We start from the raw sequence: 21,865 nt of genomic DNA on the forward strand, positions 1-21,865 counted from the left end.
GGTTCCCAGGCTATACACCCGCAGAGAGTTAGATCGAGAAAGTAGATCGGGAGAACGGTTGTCGGGATATGTGAAGGACACAGGCAGACACCTTGCTTTCTAGTGAGATGAAGGTAAAAAAGTTGGCTTTGTGCAACTCAGCATTGTGCCTTTGGAAAAAGCACATATCAGGACAAAATGGCAGTGATGAGTGAAAACACTGATTCACTAAGCAGAACAGTCCGTCAGTTATCTCCCTCCCACTGCTGTATAAATGCAGAGGGAAGTTAAAAAAGGGACAAACACACTTTATTCTTTTTTTTTAAGATAATAGGTGATGTAACTCAGCATTGCACCTTTCTGCGGGTGTTTCAAAGACAGAACACAGCCGTCAGGTCGAGGTCGATTGGGTGCGGAGCTGACAACAGAGGCACACGTTTGCTAGATAAAGGTGGTATGTGCATGTTAGTGCAGTGCGATGAGATGCGAGAGGTGGACACAAAGGGTGACTCAGCTTATTTAGAACAGTCCTGGGACCTCCCTGGAGATATGAAACCACTGAGAGGCCTTCTTCATCGTTTATGCATGAGGTAGGTCAACGCACACTCTGCACACAGACCGGTACCCATGATATCTGTCAGTCAATCCAACTGTTATTTAACTCTTAACACTGAATACCCAAAGGCATTTACAATACACAATTTAGACAAATGCTAAAAGTCAAACTCACACGTATATATTCTTCTATACAAAATAACCTCTTCTGCCTGAGAGAGTCCTTAAACCTTTGCTCTGTGTTCTCTGTGGACACCATAAATGCAAGAGCACTGTGGGCTGCGGGGCTCGTTTTCCCAACAGTTTACTGCAGATTGTGAGAAGCACTTAGCCCAGAATAGTAGACGGGCCTCTTTGTTACTGAAGTAAAAGGTTGAGTTAAGCTTGTGGCTGCTGCCTCCATGACGGAGCATGCTTGGGCCGCAGGGCCAGAAGAGAACGGAGCGATTCACACGAGGATGGAAGGGAAGTGATGAGGGACAAGTGAACACGGAGGCATTTACAGTCCAAAAAAGGACCAATAGTAAACTGTTGCTGCAGTCATGTCTTGGTGTAACACAGGCTTCAGTTATGTAATTAAGTACAAATAAAGAAATCAATTAAGCATGTCTTTTTATATGGCTATCATAGATCAAGAACGTATGACGATACGACATATGATGTGGACACATTCTCCGTGTGAATTTAAAATAAAAAACAGAGTGTATTTTCTCCTGTGTGGGCTGCAGCAGTAATTGAGTAATAATTGTGAAGACAAAGAAAGCGGTGTGTAATACGTCGTGAGAACACTTTTAGATTTCGAAGGCCAAAGTAAATTTATGCTAATTGCCACTTCCTGGTTTGTGAAAGCATGTTAAATATAATAACAAATAATAACCATTCCATCTCAATTAAGCAGCAATTTATGCAATCATCAGAACTGCGAGCAGAAGTAGAACGAGGGAGAGAGAGAGAGAAAGAGAAGTGAGGAAAGAGGCCAATGGGCACAACCATAAATATCTCTGACTCATCTTAGTTTATTTGTGCTGTAAAGAGACGTACAGTAGTATATTCATTCTTCTCACATAGTATGTAGGGGTGTGAATCTTTGGCTTCACAGCGATACGATTCGATTAACGATACAGTAGTTGGCGATTCGATTCAAGGACGTTTTTTTTTTTGTAACGATTTGATTCTGTAAACCACGATTCGATTCAGTAACTTGTAACCAAAATTCTATATCCATGAAATAAACATGCAATAATGTGAGTGAGACTATCTGTATTCTTCTGAAAGGTGAAAAATAACATATTTACTCTATAAAAAAGTAGTCCTGCATAATATTTTATGCTGAATACAAAAATGTAATTAAAATATACTTGGTTATTTTTTACATTTTCAGTAGACTACATGCTGGCAGGGGAGAGTTTGTCTTAAACGTATTAAAACATTAATCATAAGTAAGAATCACGATTCATCCGATTAAATGCATTTATATCGATTATTGGTGAAGCCAAAACGATTCATTCTATTTATTTATTGTAGCAGATCGATTTAGTAGAATCTATAGGACTGACAATCGATTCATCGATTAATCGAATGAATCGTTACACCTCTAATAGTATGTGAATACAATCATTATAAGAGTTCACTTTACTTGCTGCCATTCTGTCAGGTATATTACACACAACATGATGCATCACGCACTCACAGACATACCCACGCGGTACATGTCCCAAAACGCATGCTCATGGCACACAACAAGCCCATGCAGAGCCGGATGTCACACGGCATAATACGTGTTCCTCCTCAATCCCCACACATGTCTACGGGCACGACTCAGTTCATCTCACTCACTCACAGAGCTCCGATCCCCATATGACAAAGGATGCTTACCCGCTGAACCATGCATTCGTCCACATAACTTGCCCTTCGCCTGAGCCATGCGGACAGCAACAATGTAAACCTATTAAGAATTCAGAAGGGCCTGTGTGCAATACCCAGGAGGCTCCGTCTAGCTTCCTCCAGAAGTTAAGTTTTGTGCATTCCAAAAGTGAAAATTGTACGACGGCGTACTAGGGCCACTGTAGAAAAATAACAAACAGCCGAGAGAGGCGGGCAATATTCAGAGAAAAAAAGGCGCAAATTTGCTACTTTATTACGAACCTTACAACCGGCAATTATGCTAGCTAAAATCCCATGAATGTCGAGCAACTCGGCAAACACATCCAGTGTTAGCCGATCCAAGCAACTTGTTTATATCGGCTATATGTACATGTGAATATATGCCAAAAGAAAACGGAGGCAAGAGAGGTGAGCAAGATTATTAATTATTTATAAAAAATAGTCGCAAATTTGCTACTTTAAAAACTAGCAAATTTGCTAGTTTTAAAGTTGCAGATTTTCCACTTTACAGCGGTCATAGAGGAAGTAAACACGTTGCTTTACCAGATGTTTGCCGTTGCTATGACAACAAGTGAAAGCTACCGCTAGCATTTTAGCATAAGATGAAAATTTGGCCTATATAAAATTAAGCAACAATAACCATCAACAGCCATCACCCTAACAAGGCATTGTCACACGTTGTGATGTATTAATTAGAAACATTCATGGGAAGTCAACTAGCATCATAATAAAGTAGCAAATCTGCGACTTTATGCAAGAGAGGTGGGCAATCTTCAGAGAAAAAGTCTTGAATTTGTGAGTTTATAAAGTAGCAAATTTGGGACTTTTTTCTGAATATTGCCCACCTCTCTCGGCTCCGTTTTTTTCTTCTTCTTTTTTTCTACACTGGCATTAAAACGCTGTGGTAAAATTGAGCCTTAAAGACCAATAAAATTGCCTGTCTTGCAATTACGTTGTTCATAAATTATTTTTCTTATCTAAATAAAGTCTGCACAGTATAACCCTCTGTTCTTATACCCAGACATGCAAACCATGTGTTGTTTACAGAATAAAGAATAGAACAACATTAAAATTACAATAAGACAATGTGATGAATACGTCTTTTTTGACAATAGACAATATGTTTTTCTTTTGTTTTTAGTGATCATTTTATGGTTCAAGGTCGCAGATTAATGTGACTATTATGAAGCCAATTTTGTTAAGCGAAGGTTATAAGATTAGGCTTTTGCATAAAATTCAACTCTATAGTTTTGAGGAAAAGCTATTCAAGGTGGAAAATATCTACCAGAAACTGCGACATAAACAATATACAGAATATGGCAGGGCTGCAACTAAAGATTATCTTTATTATCAGTGACTCGCTCTATGTTTTTCCCAATTATTCAATTAATTGTTCTGTTTATAAAACACCATTGCAATTTCCCTAAGTGATGTCTTGGAATTTCTTGTTTAGTGCAATCCAGAACTCCAAAAGCCAAAAACTGGATTTAGAGAATTATTTCTGAATAAATTACTCAGAATGATTAATGCAAATAAAATGATTGATTTATTGACTCGTCTCTGCAGCTCTATTATGTTAATTCTCAAACAAATACACTTTTTCATGTATTTTTGATTGCATGACCACCTGAGCGTTACTATATATGCGTGCATGAAAAGCCACATCTGAGCGTGCAGTGGTGAGCCCAAAGTCACATGAGTCAGAGTGACATCATGCATGTTTGATATCCGTGTGCGACCAGAGAGCTTACAAACAGAGCAAACACAACAAACGACAAGCCATAATACCAATGTCAACGCAAACCGTAGCACAGTGGAGAGTACACGCAGCCAGTGCATACAACCAAACAGTGTGGCGAGATGACACAGCAGCCGACGCATGACTGTAAACCCTGCAGCTATCAGCCATGGGATGGTCAGAGAGCAGACCTCTCCTAAGTGTCACGCAAAAGTTCTATCGTTTCGGATCAGATCCTGCTCACAATGAGCAGACATCTATTCCATAGGACTCCCTCCCCCATGCGCTCTCCATCTCTGGCTTTCCTTCCCCTGTCTGTATAGATCAGTCAGTTCCATCCGGCCAAACCAGGGGAGGAGGGCGAGGGCAGCCAGCATTTAGTGCTTCTTCACCGCCTACTCCTGTAGGAGTACGCATGCCTGTACATAAGTGTAATCTTTTAATAAGACCTGTTACATTAACAGCTCGTCCTGTTTACATAATCTATCTGTCACATCTGTTCGTATGCAACGCTCTCTTTAGCTCTATACTTTATAGCTGGACCAATGTGTTTGTATACACACCACAGTATATAAATGTGTATTACGTGTATGGTGTACACACAAATTGTGTGTGTATGTGAAATACTGCGGGGGTGGGAAGGAGTTGTATGAGGATGTGGATGTCACTCTGCCAAGGAAAACATTCACCTAGAGTATACCCACACTACCAATAGCACATGTCTCATTTTGTTGCATAAGCTCAGTGATGTATTGTTCAATTTTGCCATAAAGTTACACGATCGATACATAATTGAACAGCGATGTAGTCATTCAATAAAGATGTTTTCTCAGTTTGTAGAATGCTGCAGCTGTCAGAGACCTGTTTGGCTTTACACACTTATTGCCCAGTGCAGTGTACAATTACAGTATGCTAAAGCATACAATGTGTGCAGAGCGACCTGTGTCTGTCAGCCAAAAGGATTCAATCTCTGTTTAATTGTATCAGTGTACATGTGACTGTGTAGAGTAAGAGGCAAGCCGTGAATGCTGCATCAACTCACAGGGAATAAAGCATTCTCATGTATTCTCATTTCAGTCAAATCCACACACTCTACCTCTCTTACGAATATGAACAAACACACCTTTCTTTGTGGTTCATTATTTTTGATGTGAATTTACAAAATTGTATGACAAGATTAGGAAAGGGAAGAAAACGGTCTCCTCTGTGAATCAACACCTTAACGTGGTGGAGTTTGTGTGCCCCTGTGATCCTGGGAGCTATGTTGTCCAGGGCAAAAGCTCCTGGTAGGGTCACCCAAGGCAAATTGGTCATCAGGGGAGGGGCCAGACAAAGATCAATTCAAAACCCTGATAATGATGCAGCAACCCTTGGATAAGAGTACCTCACCCAGATCGGGGAAACCAGGGCCCCCTCCTGGAGCAAGACCTAGGAGGGGAGCTCATCAGCGAGTGTCCGGTGGCCGGCCCGCAAGGAAAGATATCAAGGTCAGGTGCAATGTAGTCATGGACTTTTAATAACGAACACCATGTTTGAACATAAGGTTGCTCATAAGTTTACCTGGTATCCGAGCACCCTAGTCCAAAGATTCATGATCAACTTTGCAGTCGTATCGGCAGATCTGCGGCCATATGTTTTGGACACTTGGGTGAAGAGAGGAGCAGAGCTGTCCACCGATCACTGCCTGGTGGTGAGTTGGGTCAGATGGAGGGGGAAGATGCCGGACAGACCTGGTAAACGGGTCATTAGGGTGAAGTGGGAACGTCTGGTGGATGCCCTGGTGGAGGTCTTCAGCTCACACCTGTTTTCAAGCATTCCGGGGAAGGTTGGGGACATAGAGCCTGAGTCCGTGTTCAAAGCCTCCATTGTTGATGCGGTCACAAGGTGCTGTGGCCAGAAGCGGCAATCTCAGAACCCCCTGGTGGACACCAGCAGTGAAAGAAGCCGTCAGGCTGAAAATGGATGCCTTTCAGGCTTGGTTAGCCCAGGGGTCTCTGGAAGCAACACACTGGTACCGGAGGGCCAAAAGGACTGCAGCTTCAGTGGTCGTTGAGGCAGAAACGGTCGGGTGTGGGAGGAATTTGGGAAGGCCATGGAGAAGGACTTTCGGTTTGCCTCAAAGAAGTTCTATCAAACCATCCAGCGGCTCAGGAAGGGGAAGCGGGGATTTACCCAGGCTGTGTGGGGCCTGGGGGAGATCTGCTGACCCGTCAGGCGGTGGAAGGAACACTTTAAGGATCACCTGAACCCAGGAGCCTGAAGACTCGGGGGGCTCACCCATTTCCCTCGCAGAGGTCACTGAGGTAAAGCTGCCTAGTGGCAAGGCACCGGGGGTGGATGAGATTCACCCTGAGATGCTAAAAGCTCTGGACATTGTGGGGCTGTCATGGCTGACAAGTCTCTTTAATGTCGCATGGAGAGCAGGTTCAGTGCCTGTGGAGTGGCAGACCAGGGAGGTGGTCCTCATTTTTAAAAAAGGGGATCGGAAGATGTGCTCGAATTACCGAGGAATCACACTGCTCAGCCTCCCTGAGAAAGTTTACTCCAGGGTGCAGGAAAGGAGGCTCCGGCCGGTTGTCGATTCTGGGATTCAAGTGGAACAATGCGGATTCCATCCAGGCTGTGGAACAGTGGACCAACTCTTTACCCAGGCAGGGTTGCTTGAAGGGTCATTTGCTCAACCAGTCTTCATATGGGGCTATCTTCTGGGGGTTACTGAGGGAATACGGGGTACCGGGGCTGTTGCTATGAGCCATATATCCTGGCTGGCCTGGGAGCACCTGGGGTTCCCCCAGGAGGCCCTGCTTAGCTTACTGCCACCATGATCCAACCCTTGTATAAGTAATCAAGATATGTAATATGATGGATGGATGGATGGATGGATGGATGGATGGATGGATGGACAGACGGACGGACGGATGGATGGACGGATGGAGGGACGGACGGATGGAAGAAGACTCCACCGCTCTGTCGGGGTTTGTGAGTGACCTCTCTTCATTGTCTCTTTAACAACTCTTCCCACTATGATTTGGTGTCATCCTCGGTTATCAGGACTCGCATGTTAAAATCATCTCTCTCACTCTGTCGCCTTCAGTCTCCCTCACACACACACACACACACACACACACACACACACACACACACATACGCACACATTGGGAAAGTCATCCAAGTACAAATACAAATAAATATGTTAATGGAACCATTCTAGTTTAATTGAACCAAGTGGTAGAACACAAATAGACATTTGGTCCATTTCACATCAGCAGTATGTTGTATGTGTCAGGGATGCGGAATACAGAGGACCCAAATGCAGAAAAGGAAGTAGGCAGTTAAAATCACACAAAAGGCAAACTTTAAAAACCCTACAAAAAAAGGCAAAACTGACCAGAAATCAAACTGAGGGAGGAGGCTGAGAAATAAAAAGAAAAAAAAAACACCAAAGGGACTGAACTCAAACAACAAACCAGTACGCCATGAGGAACACAAATATAGACACCAGGAAGGAACATGGGAGCATCCCAAGTCTCTGGCAGTTATTCATTAGTACAAATGTTTGTATGTAACATATATCTAACCTGATGCTTAGGAATTATCACTCTCATGTGACTGAATAGAAATGACAATAAATGATGAAGAACTGAAGAAGCCTCTTGAATGAGGCGAGACATCTTCAAAAACCTGAAGCACGTCCAGCTGCCTACGATAAAGCTTTCAGTGATAAATTATCTAAAACATGTTTCTTTGTGACAGACTGACTTTAATCTCTCTGACTTTAATGATATCCATAATAAAAGTTAATAGGGGAAATAGCAGATTCTACACGATCAAGACAAGAGACATCTTTCTCATAAATAATAAAGTTATTTGGGGTTGTTGCGTTGTTCAGACTTTAAATTAACACAGATTTAAAAAATGTACTTAGATGATAAATAACAAATAAAATATAAACTTGTAGTGATGTTGATAATGATAATTATATTATGGTACTCTACTGTGAGCGGCTGCTTGAACTGTTCTTCACTTAAAACCATGACAAATAAACAAAACAGGAAAGAAGCACAGCAACAATTCTCATTATGAGCCTATTAAAATGCAAAATGCCTAGGGCCTTCTTTTTCCAGTGTAGAACTTGAATGGCTGGACATATTTAAATGATCTAGTTATCAAAATGTATATATTTTGTCATGACAAATTAAATCGTGCCACTAAAAGTTTTTTTTTATTTTTTTATTTTGCATGGCTAACAAGCAAAAAGTAGGTCCAGCAGAACATTTGTGTGATGCTTGTATCACAAAGTGAAAGATTGTTTCAGTAATCTGCAGCACTATAAGGCGTTCAGCCCTGAACCCTCAGGGACTTGAAACGACATCACCAGGTAAATGGTTGAGTGTGAGAGGCTGCAAAGGCTTGAAATGGTATACATATGAATGGGACAGCAATTTGCAGTGACATATCACATTACTTTGAGGACACAAAAACCTCTACCATTGTGGGTTTTTACTGCTTGATTTGAACATATTTCAGGACCTACTGCTTTATTCGGTGTGTAAGTTTCTAAATCTTTGAATTCTGTCTGCTGCTTCATCTTCAGTCCGTTCAGTCCAGTCTTGCTATTTCTGGATCGTAGCAATACATTTACAGAAAGCTAGTTTTACTAACTTACTGGATCCATTAAGTTAGATTGGTAAATACAATTTACCAATCTACTGTATACTGTTTTATTTTATATAATAATAATAATAATAATAATATATAATAAAACTCTTTATAATACAATCTATTGTAGGTTTTTTGTATGGATAACGGCAAATATTATATATAATAAACATTGAGAGCATTTTAGACTAAAGAAAAAAATATGAGAATCGCTTAATAGTTAACTACACAATGTATTTGTTGTTCATTGCATTATAATCAATCATGTATTATTTACAGACCCTGATAAAACGCAATTCATAAATCATCAGTCGCTCCACTTTTCAAAGGCCTGTTTGACGCACACATGCTCATCTGCTGCACTTCCACGTTGTATTCACACGAAACGAACGCAGCTCTGACTCTCTTCACTGTCTCTCACACACGCAGAAATACGTTCAAGATAACAAGCAGGGGCAGCGCTAGTGTGAGCCACAAATGAGCAGTTATGTTAAGTGACTAAACACATACTTCTGTCATCATCTCTATGGGGGTCCACGGTCCAGACGTTGCTGCTTGTGCCAGTCATTACACACACACACACACACACACACACACACACACACGCACACACACACCAACTGCTTCATCCATTTGTCTGCCATAACATAAATCTACAATATCTACAAAGCCTTAATAGCACTACAACTATTGTGACCTTTTGTCTACGAGTGCCTATAAAACTGGCAAGTAAGGAAAGGCACTTTAATACAAATGAGATGGAAGAGGTGGAACCTGAGCAGAATTATTGCAGTGAAATATATTGTACACTGGAAAATATCTGACAGTACATTTACAATAAATCACTGGCTACTGGGTGCATTACTTTCACAGCAAATGACTACATTTTACAGTAAATGACAGTCAGTCAGTTATGGCATCAAGTTACTGTTATATAGAGGCATGTTGTTCTTGTGAAATTCTGGAAGGTTTACTATAATTTAGTGTAGTGCAGTGTCTACTTTTACACAATTCTAACCTGCATCATTAAATCGATTATTATAGAAGTTTAGATGGAGGATAGTACACACATAACACAGTTCACACATTTGACACTGATGGTAGTTGCTATGTATTTACAGAAATTACTTCTTTGTTGCTCATTTTGTAGTGTGTGGCAGGAATGTACATTTCATGTCTATAACAGTCAGAGTCGGATACAAAACACATCGGTGGTTGTCAAAGTGGGGTCTGGCATGAAACCCTGTGCTCAGAGGGTCTGCAGAATAATTAGCTATAAAGTATAAAATTGTGCTGTATCATTTATAAAAAATGGAAATCTAAAGATGGGGACCACATTTGCCAATAAAAAAGCATATTGTGTCATTCCACTCGAGTCAGCTAGAGAGAGAATGAAGAAAGGGACTGACTCTAGTGCGAACAAAGCCATGAATCAGAACATTATATTGTTTCATGGTGATAACATTGTAAGATCACGTCCACATCTTGGTGGCAACCCAAAAAAATATCTGTGTTCCAATTTCTAGGCTGCAGTCCAGGTAGTCTGCACTTCCACTGACCTATATTAACTCTCCATGACTTCAAAGAAATCACACTCATATTTGCTATGTATAGATATGGAAGATGGGTTTAGAACTGTATAATCAGCCTGATCAACGAAAATAAAATGCCCGCCCACGGATGCTGCACTCTCGAGGGGCGTGACAAAGCAGAGATGTTAGACTATGAGCTCAGGCTGCACACCCTGTGTGTGAATCTTGACGATAAAACTGGTTCTTGTGCGTGACTTCTTAATTCAAAAAGGAATCAAGACTTACTTACTAAACTATGTTTGTCCCATGTTTGTTCAATCGATTCATAGTCACTCACACAGCCTTTTGTGCAATTTGTGAGAATGTCATGTAACAAGATTATATATTTGTACAAAGTCTGCAATCTCAATTAAAGATGGCGTTAGGAAAGCTGTGCTGTCTGGTTGTGTTATGTTAGAAAACAAAGTAGCATTACATTACATTAGTTGACAAGCATGTAAGTGTCATAACAAGCTGCACTTGTTCATCATAAACAGCGGGGACAGGGGACTTCCTCTGTCGACCACTTGAGCTTATCGTGACACCAAATGTCAACATAAAAGGAAATTATTTTTTCAGAACAACCAAGGATTCAGATATTAAATAGGTTACTCACTAAAACCAGGGACGTTTCAGTCTTTACATGTTAGTGTCCTTTTTGTCCCTGGTAAGACAAATCGCTGTGCGGCTCCAGAGTTATGCAACAACAGCGGTAAGGGGCAAACACTACATGATACCATACGCGATTCGCTGTGTGTTGCCTTACGATGAGATGGATGAATCATATTCGCCATGAAAAGGTCATTGTTTTGCTCAGCTACCTTCAGCCAGAGCAGCCCGGGGTGTTGAGCCACAGATAAGTCAGAAATGACCTTAAAGCAAAGGCAGGAGGGTTGGAGACTATTTGTCCGTCCCCTAGACAAGGTGGGTGCTGAGGAGAGAGAGCCACGCTGGGCGCAGGACGTGTGTCTTACTATTGCAGTGAAATGACTGAACTAAAGAGGAACAATAGAGGAGAGAGTGAAGCAGAAGAATGAAAAAAAGACAGATATCCTGACAGGGTTTGGCGTCTTTGTGCACGTGTGTGTGCTCGCTACGTCCTGTTACTCACTTGTGCCTCCTGGTGGTTGCAGGACCCCAATCCTTTGCCCTATGTGCTGCCTGAGGAGGAAATTGCTTTCTATTTATAATGAGCTGCTGCATTTAACCAAGCCTTACTAACAAGACCGGCAGACTCGTGCTATTAAGGCCTCTGTGACTTTGCAGCATTGCACTGTTCTAACCCAAAGCAGCTCTGCAGCATCTAGGAACAGTGTGGACAGTGTAACACCAGCACACGAACAGTCTCCAGTGTTTTGATCTTTTTGGAGTTAAACCTAGGATCCATTAAGTAAACTGTCTACACATCCACAAGCTTAGAAGTTGGCTTGTCTGCATTGCAAGGTTTCACCGTCTCTCTATGTTGAAAGCTGCACCACTTTTGAACGTATCACCAAGTAAAACCCTGCTTAATTCAGCAGCCTATATCATTTGATCCTTGCTTTACACATCGGGCCTTTCAGCACCCCCACCTCGGGTTTCATATCAGTCCTCAGTCCACCTGTGAGGCTGCGGAGCGGAGTGGTGTGAATGGCACCCTCTACAACAGCCTTACCTGCTGGCTGCTACAGCAAACAGCTCAGCACTTTTGCCTCTAGTGCTCCTCCTGTGACTACAGCGTGAGATCTGTAAAACAACTGAGGCCAAGCTGGCACACCTGCCCTACAAACTATTCTATTGTTCAACCTCTGCTGGAAAGGGAAAGATTGCATTATTCTCCCTCTGGTATCTGATTTAATGTTGACAATGCAGAATTAAAACAACATGGCCACAGACCAACAAGGATCAGCAAAAACACATGCTGTACAGTGCAGTTAGAGAAGAATCCATATGAGGCAGTTGAGTGATGTCGTGGCTTTACTGAATGAAAATTAAGTGGTAAATAATTTGATATCTTATCATCAACGTATGCCCTCTCGGGATGCTCTGTTCTTTTCAGTCGCGATACAGATACAATACCTGGGCTTCATAGAGCAGCGATCTGATACCAGGGTTTCATTAATAAACTGTATTCCTCACTGTATGGAAGTGACTGGGATTATTCTTTTATGTGAGGCAGCATCGGGTTTAAACATTGCTTTCATGACTTTGAAAGAAATAAATAGATATACACTGAATTGTTATTTCTTAAAATAATGGTATCTGATTCCAGATCAGCTTAGTGTCAAAGATACCAGACCCAGCTATTAGTCAGTATCGCAATTCCAAACACACTCCTATTTAAAGGAGACTTATACAAGGTCCATTAGAATACAGGGCCAAATATTATACAGCGATGCCCTAACAGGTTCAGACACGATGAAAGTGTCATTAAAACATGTCATAGATGTATTTAGATGTATTAAGGTTGCAGTCAGGCTCCATAATGGTTGCATTGCAATTCTGTTCACAGACCTGAGGTTTAGAAGCTATCCAAAAGGTTACCGGTGTGAAATGAGCCCCTGTCAACACTGTACACATGGTCTGTTATCAGTCTGAGGCTTGGACACACATGAATGAGTGGCGTGTGTCCCTCAGAGTTATTTAGCTCAATGGAGCTGCGGTTCAGCTGAAAGTAGCTTCTTTTAACGCTCGATTAAACCTCATATTTGTGCTCTGTTGTAAAATATTTATTTGGTGCAACATTTTTTTGTACTACTGCATAAAGCTAGAAGAAATAAACATTGCTCTCAATCAAATAAAGAGATGTACCAGTACTTCTTTCTCTCCTGATACAGATTCTGACACAATAATAAGTACAGACCCAATATGATCTTAGTCCCCCTTAGGCCAACCACAGTAACAACCACAAATTAAGATATTTATTGAGTGAATTTATGCATCAAGACTAGCTCCCCACAAATGGACAAAAAACACTATATTAATGTCTGGCCGGTACCTGATGAACCAATCTAACAGGTCGGACTGTTGCATCCGTAAACAGGGAAAAAGAGAGCTGGTGTTTGGGTGACTACTCCATCAAACTTTTCTATTAGACATCTATTAGAACAGTCTTTAAAATACTGGTGCTGGAATCCATCAACTCTTTCAAAGTTCACCCCCAAACTAACACTGACAACACGCTGTACATAATACAGCATCAGACACTGTAATGTCCCAGATGGCCCACTTTCTCCTGATGCACCACCGCTGGGTAAACAAACACCCTGAGGTCGCCCTTCAGGAGGTCTACCTGAGAAGCAGTACATCTTAGTTCCCTAAAGTGGACCAGACACACTTTTAACCAAAGCTGGAGCTTATCTTGCACAGCAGGTTCGGCAGCGTAGCAGATAGAGAAACAGTCCCATCGCTCTTTTACAGTGGGATGGTACCCTTTCTCCAACATGTTCCTGCTCTCAGACGAAGCTTTCAAGACTTTCATTCAAATGTCTGCAGACACACTGTATGAGCGGCTCTTAAATCATTGAACGCCACTGCTGAACTCTGCTCATAAGGAGGACCACATTCTGTGTGTTTGTCTGGCTTTTGGAGAGTGCACTCATCCTCAGCTGTGGAACAATGCTTACAACACTACATCACCCATAATTCATCACACAGACATAAATGCACAAGGTGCACAGAGTGGTGCAATGACGATAAATGCTAAAAATAGAAAGCTGAATAAAAACCTCTGTACAGGGAAACTATGACATGATAAAGCACCGGTGAAGATAGTCGTCAGTGTTTCTCTGTGTAGGCACAACAAATACTTCAAATCTGCATGATAAAGCAATATACGGAAGATACAATCTGTTACTGCAAATTCTCGGACAATATCTTCATCTCAAAGGGGCGATACGATTGAACTTTGTCAACTGAAAGAGGATTATGAAGTAACAATGCGTTTTGTAATGTATCTTGTAACTATTGAACCAAGCGAGAACAGAACAACAGGCGCTAGAAAAGATTCTCTTCCATTCTTTAACTTAAACTTAACACACAAAGCCAGACGTCGAGGCGTTGACAATGTGAAGTCAGAGAGTCCATATAAAAACCATGCACAGCAACACCAGTCTGTCTCTGCCTTTAAGTAGCGCTGATACAGGCACGAAATGAACATGGATGATAGTGACTTAAACAGACTACTCACCAGGTCATGGTTTGTGGAGTTGGAATCATCTGCCGGGAAGGGGACATAGACAGCTAAGGCCATACAGTTGGCAAAAATAGCAATTAATATAAATATATCAAATGGCCTGAGAAACACAGTTAAGGAAAACATGTAAGAAAATGATGTAACAAAACAATAAGAACAAATTTTGTTTCAAACCCCCGACTGTGACATTAAAGCTTGAATGTTATCATTGCCTCTTCTCTTAATTACTTCACCAGAAACACCAGAACTAATAGAAACAAAAACTAGAGCCATTCTAAAATGAATTAATGGTTTAAAGAGAATGTCCTGTGAGTAATATGTAAACCAATTAAATGTTGAACTGATGCACAATATCAGGAGTAGATCTTTTCACCCCATCAACCAACTACAATTCACATTATATTAACAGCAAGATAGTAAGTGTAGTATTACTTTATATAATTTATAAAACATCTTAAATTCTTCACTCTTCTGACACGTAACACCCTATTGCACTGTTGCTCCATGGAGAAGTATGTGTTACCGCTGACAAGGCCACAGTCATATTTCCCAAAGAAACAGGCAGGCAATGTGTAAGCCAAGACAAAATAGGGCTTTCTCGTCTTTCTTTAGTTGCCTTTAAGTAGCCTTAGTCTGATTACTTTAAAATGCACTACATGGAATCACCTGATGTGGCCCTCATGAATAATTACCACAGCTAAGAGCCAACAACAGGTATACACACTGGAGCTGCGAACAAGTAGTTCAGCAACTAATGATCATTTTCATTATCAATTAATGTGGCAATTATTTAATCTAATCCATTAATCATTTGGTCTGTTAAAGGTCAGAAAATAATGAAAAATGCCTATAACAGTGTCTTGTTTTGTCCAACTACCAATCCTAAACCCAAAGATATCCATCCTACAATGAAACAAAAATTAGAGGAGAAGAAATTAGATACATTGTCATATTAAATCCCTCAAATGATGAATTGATTATTAAAATGATTGCCAATTGGATTTCTAATCTATTTGATGAATCATATCGGTGATCAGGTAAATGATCTTTGGTCAGTTCCACTCAGACATGCACCCAGCGCCACATCAAAGGATACTTCCACTCCACCAGGCTGATGCAGGCCCTGCGTATGGGGTTGTTGAGGTTGAGGCAGAACAGAGCCCTTGGTGGCCTGCTGTTGGCGTTACTGCCCTGTTTCTTGCTTTTGGCATACTGCTGCCGCTTCTTCTGTGCCAACGCACCTACCGGGATGGTAGAGGACGCTGGGGCAGGAAGGGCAGGAGGTGCAGGTGGTGCTGCAGGGGCTGGGGCCGCAGCAGGGGCAGGGGCAGGGGTTGAGGCGGGAGGGGCCTCTGGGGCCGCCGCGGGGGCGGCGTCTGGGGCAGGCCCGTTGGCGCTCATGGTGTGGGCGTGGCTCTGTGAGGAGCATCCAGCAGCATGGATCTGCCAGTGTAGATGGGGTGGCTAGAGAAGGACAGAGTTGTCTGACCAATGAGCTGGCTCGTCACCAGGGGGAGGGACTCTGGTGCTGCTGGCATAATTTGCCTCTGAGAATGAAAAAAGTGTGAGAAGTGAATGTGGCGTGAATACATTTGACACTTTTTACAACAATGAAATTGACAATTGACATTGCTTTTAAGAGCAAAGCACATTACAACACTACACTGACTTGCATGCAATAGAATAGACTCTCAGGTTTTTCTTCTGCCGTCTAGCTATGAATGCTAGCTATGAATGGCCTTCTCAGGTCAACGTCAGTCTATTTGTTTAAATAGGCTTCTTGATGATGACTAAGATGTTATAAGTAGTGTTCAGTGGGTTGCAATGCTTTGTTTGCAACTGAGTAATATGTGAGTCTTCCTGTAACCTTTAAGTGAATTACAGTTATTACTACTGTTACTATTATTGGTATAATTATAATTATACTTTTTTTCTCTATTTTTCCTTTCCCTCCTTACTCCTCTTGCTGTTTTTCTTTTTGTCTCCTTAAAATCCATGTTAAGCTGTGTATGAAACATGCGTTATGAATAAAGCTAGCCTTGCTGGGCAGATAAACAGTACAGCAGGTCCTCAAAGAGGTCTCAGAGGCCAAGGGGAGCTCAGTGGGATCATTCAGACTGTTATATACAGCACATCTCACTGGCCTAAAATTATTCTTTGAGAACATGTGAGCACTTTTGACTTCAGCCTAGACATTGATGTTATGACCACACACACACACACACACACACACACACACACACACACACACACACACACACACACACACACACACAAATGTCAAAATATGAACATCCAATAAACAATCCAAAATTTCCCCTGAACCTGAACATATGGGGGGGGGGGGGGGGGGGGGGTATGAAAACATGACATGTAGATCTCAAAGCACACACACTCAAACACACACAAATGAAGCTGTACATTTAGAGCTGCCACTCTCAGGCATCACTTGGTCACATCAGTTGTGTAAGTCCTTGAACTGCTGAGCAGGCCCCGCAGAGGAAGAAGCAGAAAAGGTCACATTGCAGTGATGCTCCAAGAAAGAATTCATCTTCATATCGCGCAGGAAACGCGTGTGTGAGCGTCGCTGTGATGTAACACTGCACATTTTGTGGAGAATTGGGGCTGCCAGCTCCACGCATCCTTTGTGCTACGTCGCTGCCTCCGTGTAGCCGAGGCTAGTGCGAGCTCAATACGTGAACAATGCGAATATAAACGTTCGGGGGGGGGGATATTCATATCACTGCTGCATCGGGCAACGTCGACTGTGCACCCCGTGATGGAAATGAAACAATGCCACGTCCACGACAAAATCACCCCCAACAAGCGTCCTCGTATTTCTCCTTGGACGCCACCAAGGTGGGATATGGTGACCCCCCCTCAAAAAAAAAAAAAAAACTCAATGTGAAATGACAGGCTGACTCCGAGCGCTGGTTGTGAAAATTGAGCAACGCACATCCGTCAGATGGTCCTCGCTGCTCAGCAGAAAAAGCTGGCAACGTTAATACAACAAACCTCAACCAGCGGTGCTCTACTCGGGGCTAATATAGTGGACGGTCCACATGACCGGAGCCCACCTCGGAGGAAAAGGTGTACCAGCCCTGGCCACCCACTTATTAAAATGTATTCAAATGTCTGTCTCCTCCTCTGAAGCCACACAACATGACGGCGTCGAGAGGAAAGTGGCCATTTAATAATAACTCCTGTCTCTTCTGACAGTAACGACAAAAGCATCATCGATGCCTGCATGCAGGGAAAACGCAGCCATGCTAAGAGGCTAACTCCGGTTTTGTGGAGCAGGCATCGCACCGTACCTTCTTTTTTTTTGGTCTGGAGACTTTATGACTCAGCGGCGGTCCTGTCCGCTCGGTGACACGGGTGCAGTGTTTCGAGGTCCGGTCCCGAACGTCGGCTTGAAATTCATGGGCTCCGGGAGCAGGAGGGACACGTAGAGCGCGTGCATTAATTAAGCTCTTTCCATGGTTCTCGCGGAGGGAGAGCTGGAGACGGGAGAGTGCGCACCAGACAACGGAGCATCCTCGTCCGCTGCCTACTTATCGTCAAGAGTCTACAACGGAGAGCGAGCTCGATCCCCCTCGACGCTCCCGCACAACACTGCTTACGTGGAGGTGCCGCGGCACGTGCGCAATGTTATCTGCTCTTCGACAAAAGGTGACTCCTTTTCAAACCGGGTGTCACATGCAGCACCCGTTGATCACGTGAAGGTCACTGTGACAACCGTGGTGGTCAAACACAGCAACTCAATCTTACTAAACACACATGGGTGCACTTGTGAATAAGGCACCTTTTTTTGCATTGTTATGGTACATTTAGATCAATTATGAGCCATTAACTAATTTTTTGGTCATGCCAAGTTGTGAAAAAAAAATTGTAAAATTGTCAAGGTTTTCCCCACTTTCTAGTGGTTAAGACTAAATTAATAAAGGGCCTTAATAATGAAATCTGCAGTTGCAAATGTTAGTAAGTTACCGGTAATAAATAATAAATCATCGATTTCTTGGCAACCCAAATGTTGTTGAACGTAAATATTTCCCATTTGCCTTCCATACATGTGTCCCTGATGAGCAAGTAAGTCAACACCACATTGCCTAATCTAGTTGTAACACACACACACACACACACACACACACACACACACACACACACACACACACACACACACACACCTCTCTCCCATTACAGCAGTACTTTATGTATAATAATTCAGTTGTGCACAAAACTGTCCCTTTACGTAACTTGCATTAAGACAATGCTGTTCAAATTGTTGTAACAAAAAATGCTGATTCATAAAAGGCAGTCTGAAAAATGCAAACAGCATGTCAAGGCACTTGTACATCTGTCATGCATGCAGGTACATGTTAATCCCACCCTTATGAAAAACTAATGACCAAATGATAGCTTTGACCCAGAGAAGACCCTATAAAAATTATATTTTCAGCCATTTTTCACGTTGGTATCAAGTCTCTTTAGTTACACTTATGAAACAGCCTGTGTTTGGCACGACTGACTTCGTAGTGTCACATAACAGTCGGAAAAAAAGGGATTTAACTGTAGTTTTACCCAAGAAGTATATCCTTTTCTGCCTCTATTAATGCCCCCAAAGCGTAAAATCAGACCCTGATGCCATGAAACCTTTCAGTTGCAATTTGCTTAAGATGGCTGTGACCACAGCAGAAAACATACCTGCCAGAGTAGAAGAGTTGAACCAAGGACCCTGCTTCACCTACATGTCCCAGCTGACCAACGAGCAGAAAACACTCATCTTCCTCCCCAGTGGGCTGCTCGGGAGGGAACGGCAGCTGTGTTTGGTGAGAGGTGGGGAACGAGTGGGTGAGGAGGCAGGGACGAAGCTCATCGTATCAACTTACCTGTCTGCCCAGGATAATGGTTTCTCCTATCGTCTTGAATTATTCACCTATAGATGAGGTGGTGTGTGTGTGTGTGTGTGTGTGTGTGTGTGTGTGTGTGTGTGTGTGTGTGTGTGTGTGTGTGTGTGTGTGTGTGTGGTGTGTGTGTGTGTGTGTGTGTGGTGTTGGTAATTGTAGAGCGTCAAATGGCAGAGAGGAGCAGTGATCATAATTGGCCCCCTCACCAGTGTCATTTGATTTTAGTCAACATCTACAGACAAAACCAAATCTAATCAGTTTGCCCAAAGTTGTAATTACCGTATACATTCTGTTGTGAGGTAAAGCTGTTATTTTGTCCACTCTGTAGACATGTATTTAGAGAAACAATTCAAACATGATTCAGTGATCAGTATGTGATTATTTGTTTTATTAAATGAAAATAAATTCCCTGTTTATTTATTATTCCCTCTTTCATTTGATCCTTTGATGTTAACTTGAACCCTCTGGCTCAGGTCCCCTGCTCAAAAATGACGTGCCCAAAACAAATAGAGTGTATCTCTGCAACTATTTGAATAATCTGAGAATCATAAGAGGTGACACTTGTGAGATTGCTGCAGTAGTGTAAGCATCAGTTTATATGCTACTGGGTATGAAAATGAAGAAGTCGAACATAAATAAAATATTACATTTCAGCTTATGAGAGTAACAGAGTATTTTAGAGTGAATATCCCTTTGGAATGATTCAGTTTCAGACCAAAACTTGCAAACCATATCACAACCTCCGAACCTCACATGCAGATGTACACTAACAAAGTCAAGCAGAGAGTTTGAGAGGTTGTCGGCATATTGGGCCGAATTTTAAATTGGCCATTTGAATTTTTTCTCAGGTAACTGTAAGACTAAATTTAAATGTATTCACTGTTTTGGCATTGTTTTTGAAAAATCAATTATACAGCATTCATCCAGAGTCTTTGGTCTAGCATTAGCAGCACTGATTTGCCCTCAAACAAAACTTTTGATTGCAGAGGACAAAATTTAAGCTTATGGCTGTATAAAGTGACCACAACTAAGACCACAACTTTTTTTGTACAGATTTTACTGATTAGATTTTGTATCATAATCATATCTGGTGAGATTTAGAGGCACTGGTAGGCATTATGTTTCCGCTTTGCAGGTATCAAGGCTAGCGGTTTCCATTTTCCTCCAGTCTTTATGCTAAGCTAAGCTAACAGCCTGCTTGCTGTAGCTTTATATTTAGTGCACAAATCTCCCCATAACTCCTGACAATGAAGCAAAGCATATCCAAAATGTGTTGACAGCCTTCCATCTAGGCCATTTAAGGAGGCATCACTTTACCCTGATTTAGAAATAGTAACCTATTAGCAGTACTTTGTACAATCAGTAGGCTATGCTTTTTTCCCCCAACCTCACCCTCGAGAAATTTCTTCTCTTTTTCTCTCCCTCGCTTCTTTTCTCCTGTTGTTCTTGACCTGGTTTCCTCTGTACTGATGATATGATTTCCCTACAAAGATGGCCGTATGGTACTGAGGATGGTGAAAATAATAGTTTCTGTGCTCATTCACCTGGAATAGTCGATGCACACAAATCTGCGTGTGTGTTATTTGTGAGTGTGTGTTTAAAGCCTGCACCTCTCTTCAAACACACCCAGTCTTTAGTCCACAGTAGGAAAGCGCAATGCAGTTCATTTCACTGAAAATGGAGTAAAGACATAGGCAGAGGGTGCAGTGGCCTCCAGGGACCATGGATACCATTTGGCTCAGCATAGAGATACGGCCCCACCTCCGATTTGATCTGCTTCTCTACTCTGCACCACCAAACACTCCCAACCCAAATTTACTTAAGTCCAATATGCGGATTCACTTTAAACCTGAATCATTCAACAACCAGGGGACTTTTTTTGCTTTCGTAATGCCAGATTGTCTAAAGATCCCTTTGAAGATGTTTTATCTTGTAATCTGTGGATAAGCACATAAGGCTATAATTCTGTGGAGAAGCAGAACTTTGGCTTGCACTGCTGAGATGATGGGTTAACTCAATAAAAATGCAGGTTTTTAGTTACAGCTGTTATGTTTTTAATCACTTATAAATGCACTAGCTGTTACTTACTCTATGTGCTTTGTGCCCCCCCCCCCCCCCCCCCCCCCTTTCTTTCAGCAGCTCATTTTCAATTAGAGTGCAATAAATCTATATGAGCTCTTTATTCATAAGCTGCAAACCTGGCTATTAATCTTCACTTGCTGTGTATCTGATTTATTTTTTTATTTTTCTTCACTCATATGGTGATGAGGGTTTGGCATATTTGAAGTTTGAGTATTAGCACGTGTAACATGCTGTCTGATTTCCTGGCCTTACATGCATATAAAATGTGGTTAGCGGGCGCTGATGCGAAAGCACTGAAACAATCAGTGCTTTTGCA

The 21,865-nt window shown here is 42.0% G+C and overlaps 1 protein-coding gene across 1 annotated transcript in view; it reads right to left on the minus strand.

Annotated features, from left to right (window-relative positions):
• cacna1da (calcium channel, voltage-dependent, L type, alpha 1D subunit, a) overlaps positions 1-18,055 on the minus strand; it is a 59,816-nt gene extending 41,761 nt beyond the window's left edge. Inside the window, exons 1-3 of the mRNA XM_084039958.1 lie at positions 17,875-18,055; positions 15,657-16,107; positions 14,555-14,660 (exon numbers count right to left, since the gene is read on the minus strand). Coding sequence (XP_083896084.1) covers positions 14,555-14,660; positions 15,657-15,961 — 411 coding nt within the window. The 5' untranslated portion in view covers positions 15,962-16,107; positions 17,875-18,055. The remainder of the gene's footprint in view (positions 1-14,554; positions 14,661-15,656; positions 16,108-17,874) is intronic.
• Between the last annotated feature and the right edge of the window lie 3,810 nt (positions 18,056-21,865).

This window comes from Eutrigla gurnardus (assembly GCF_963514095.1).
Source record: "Eutrigla gurnardus genome assembly, chromosome: 2".
Taxonomy (NCBI): domain Eukaryota; kingdom Metazoa; phylum Chordata; class Actinopteri; order Perciformes; family Triglidae; genus Eutrigla; species Eutrigla gurnardus.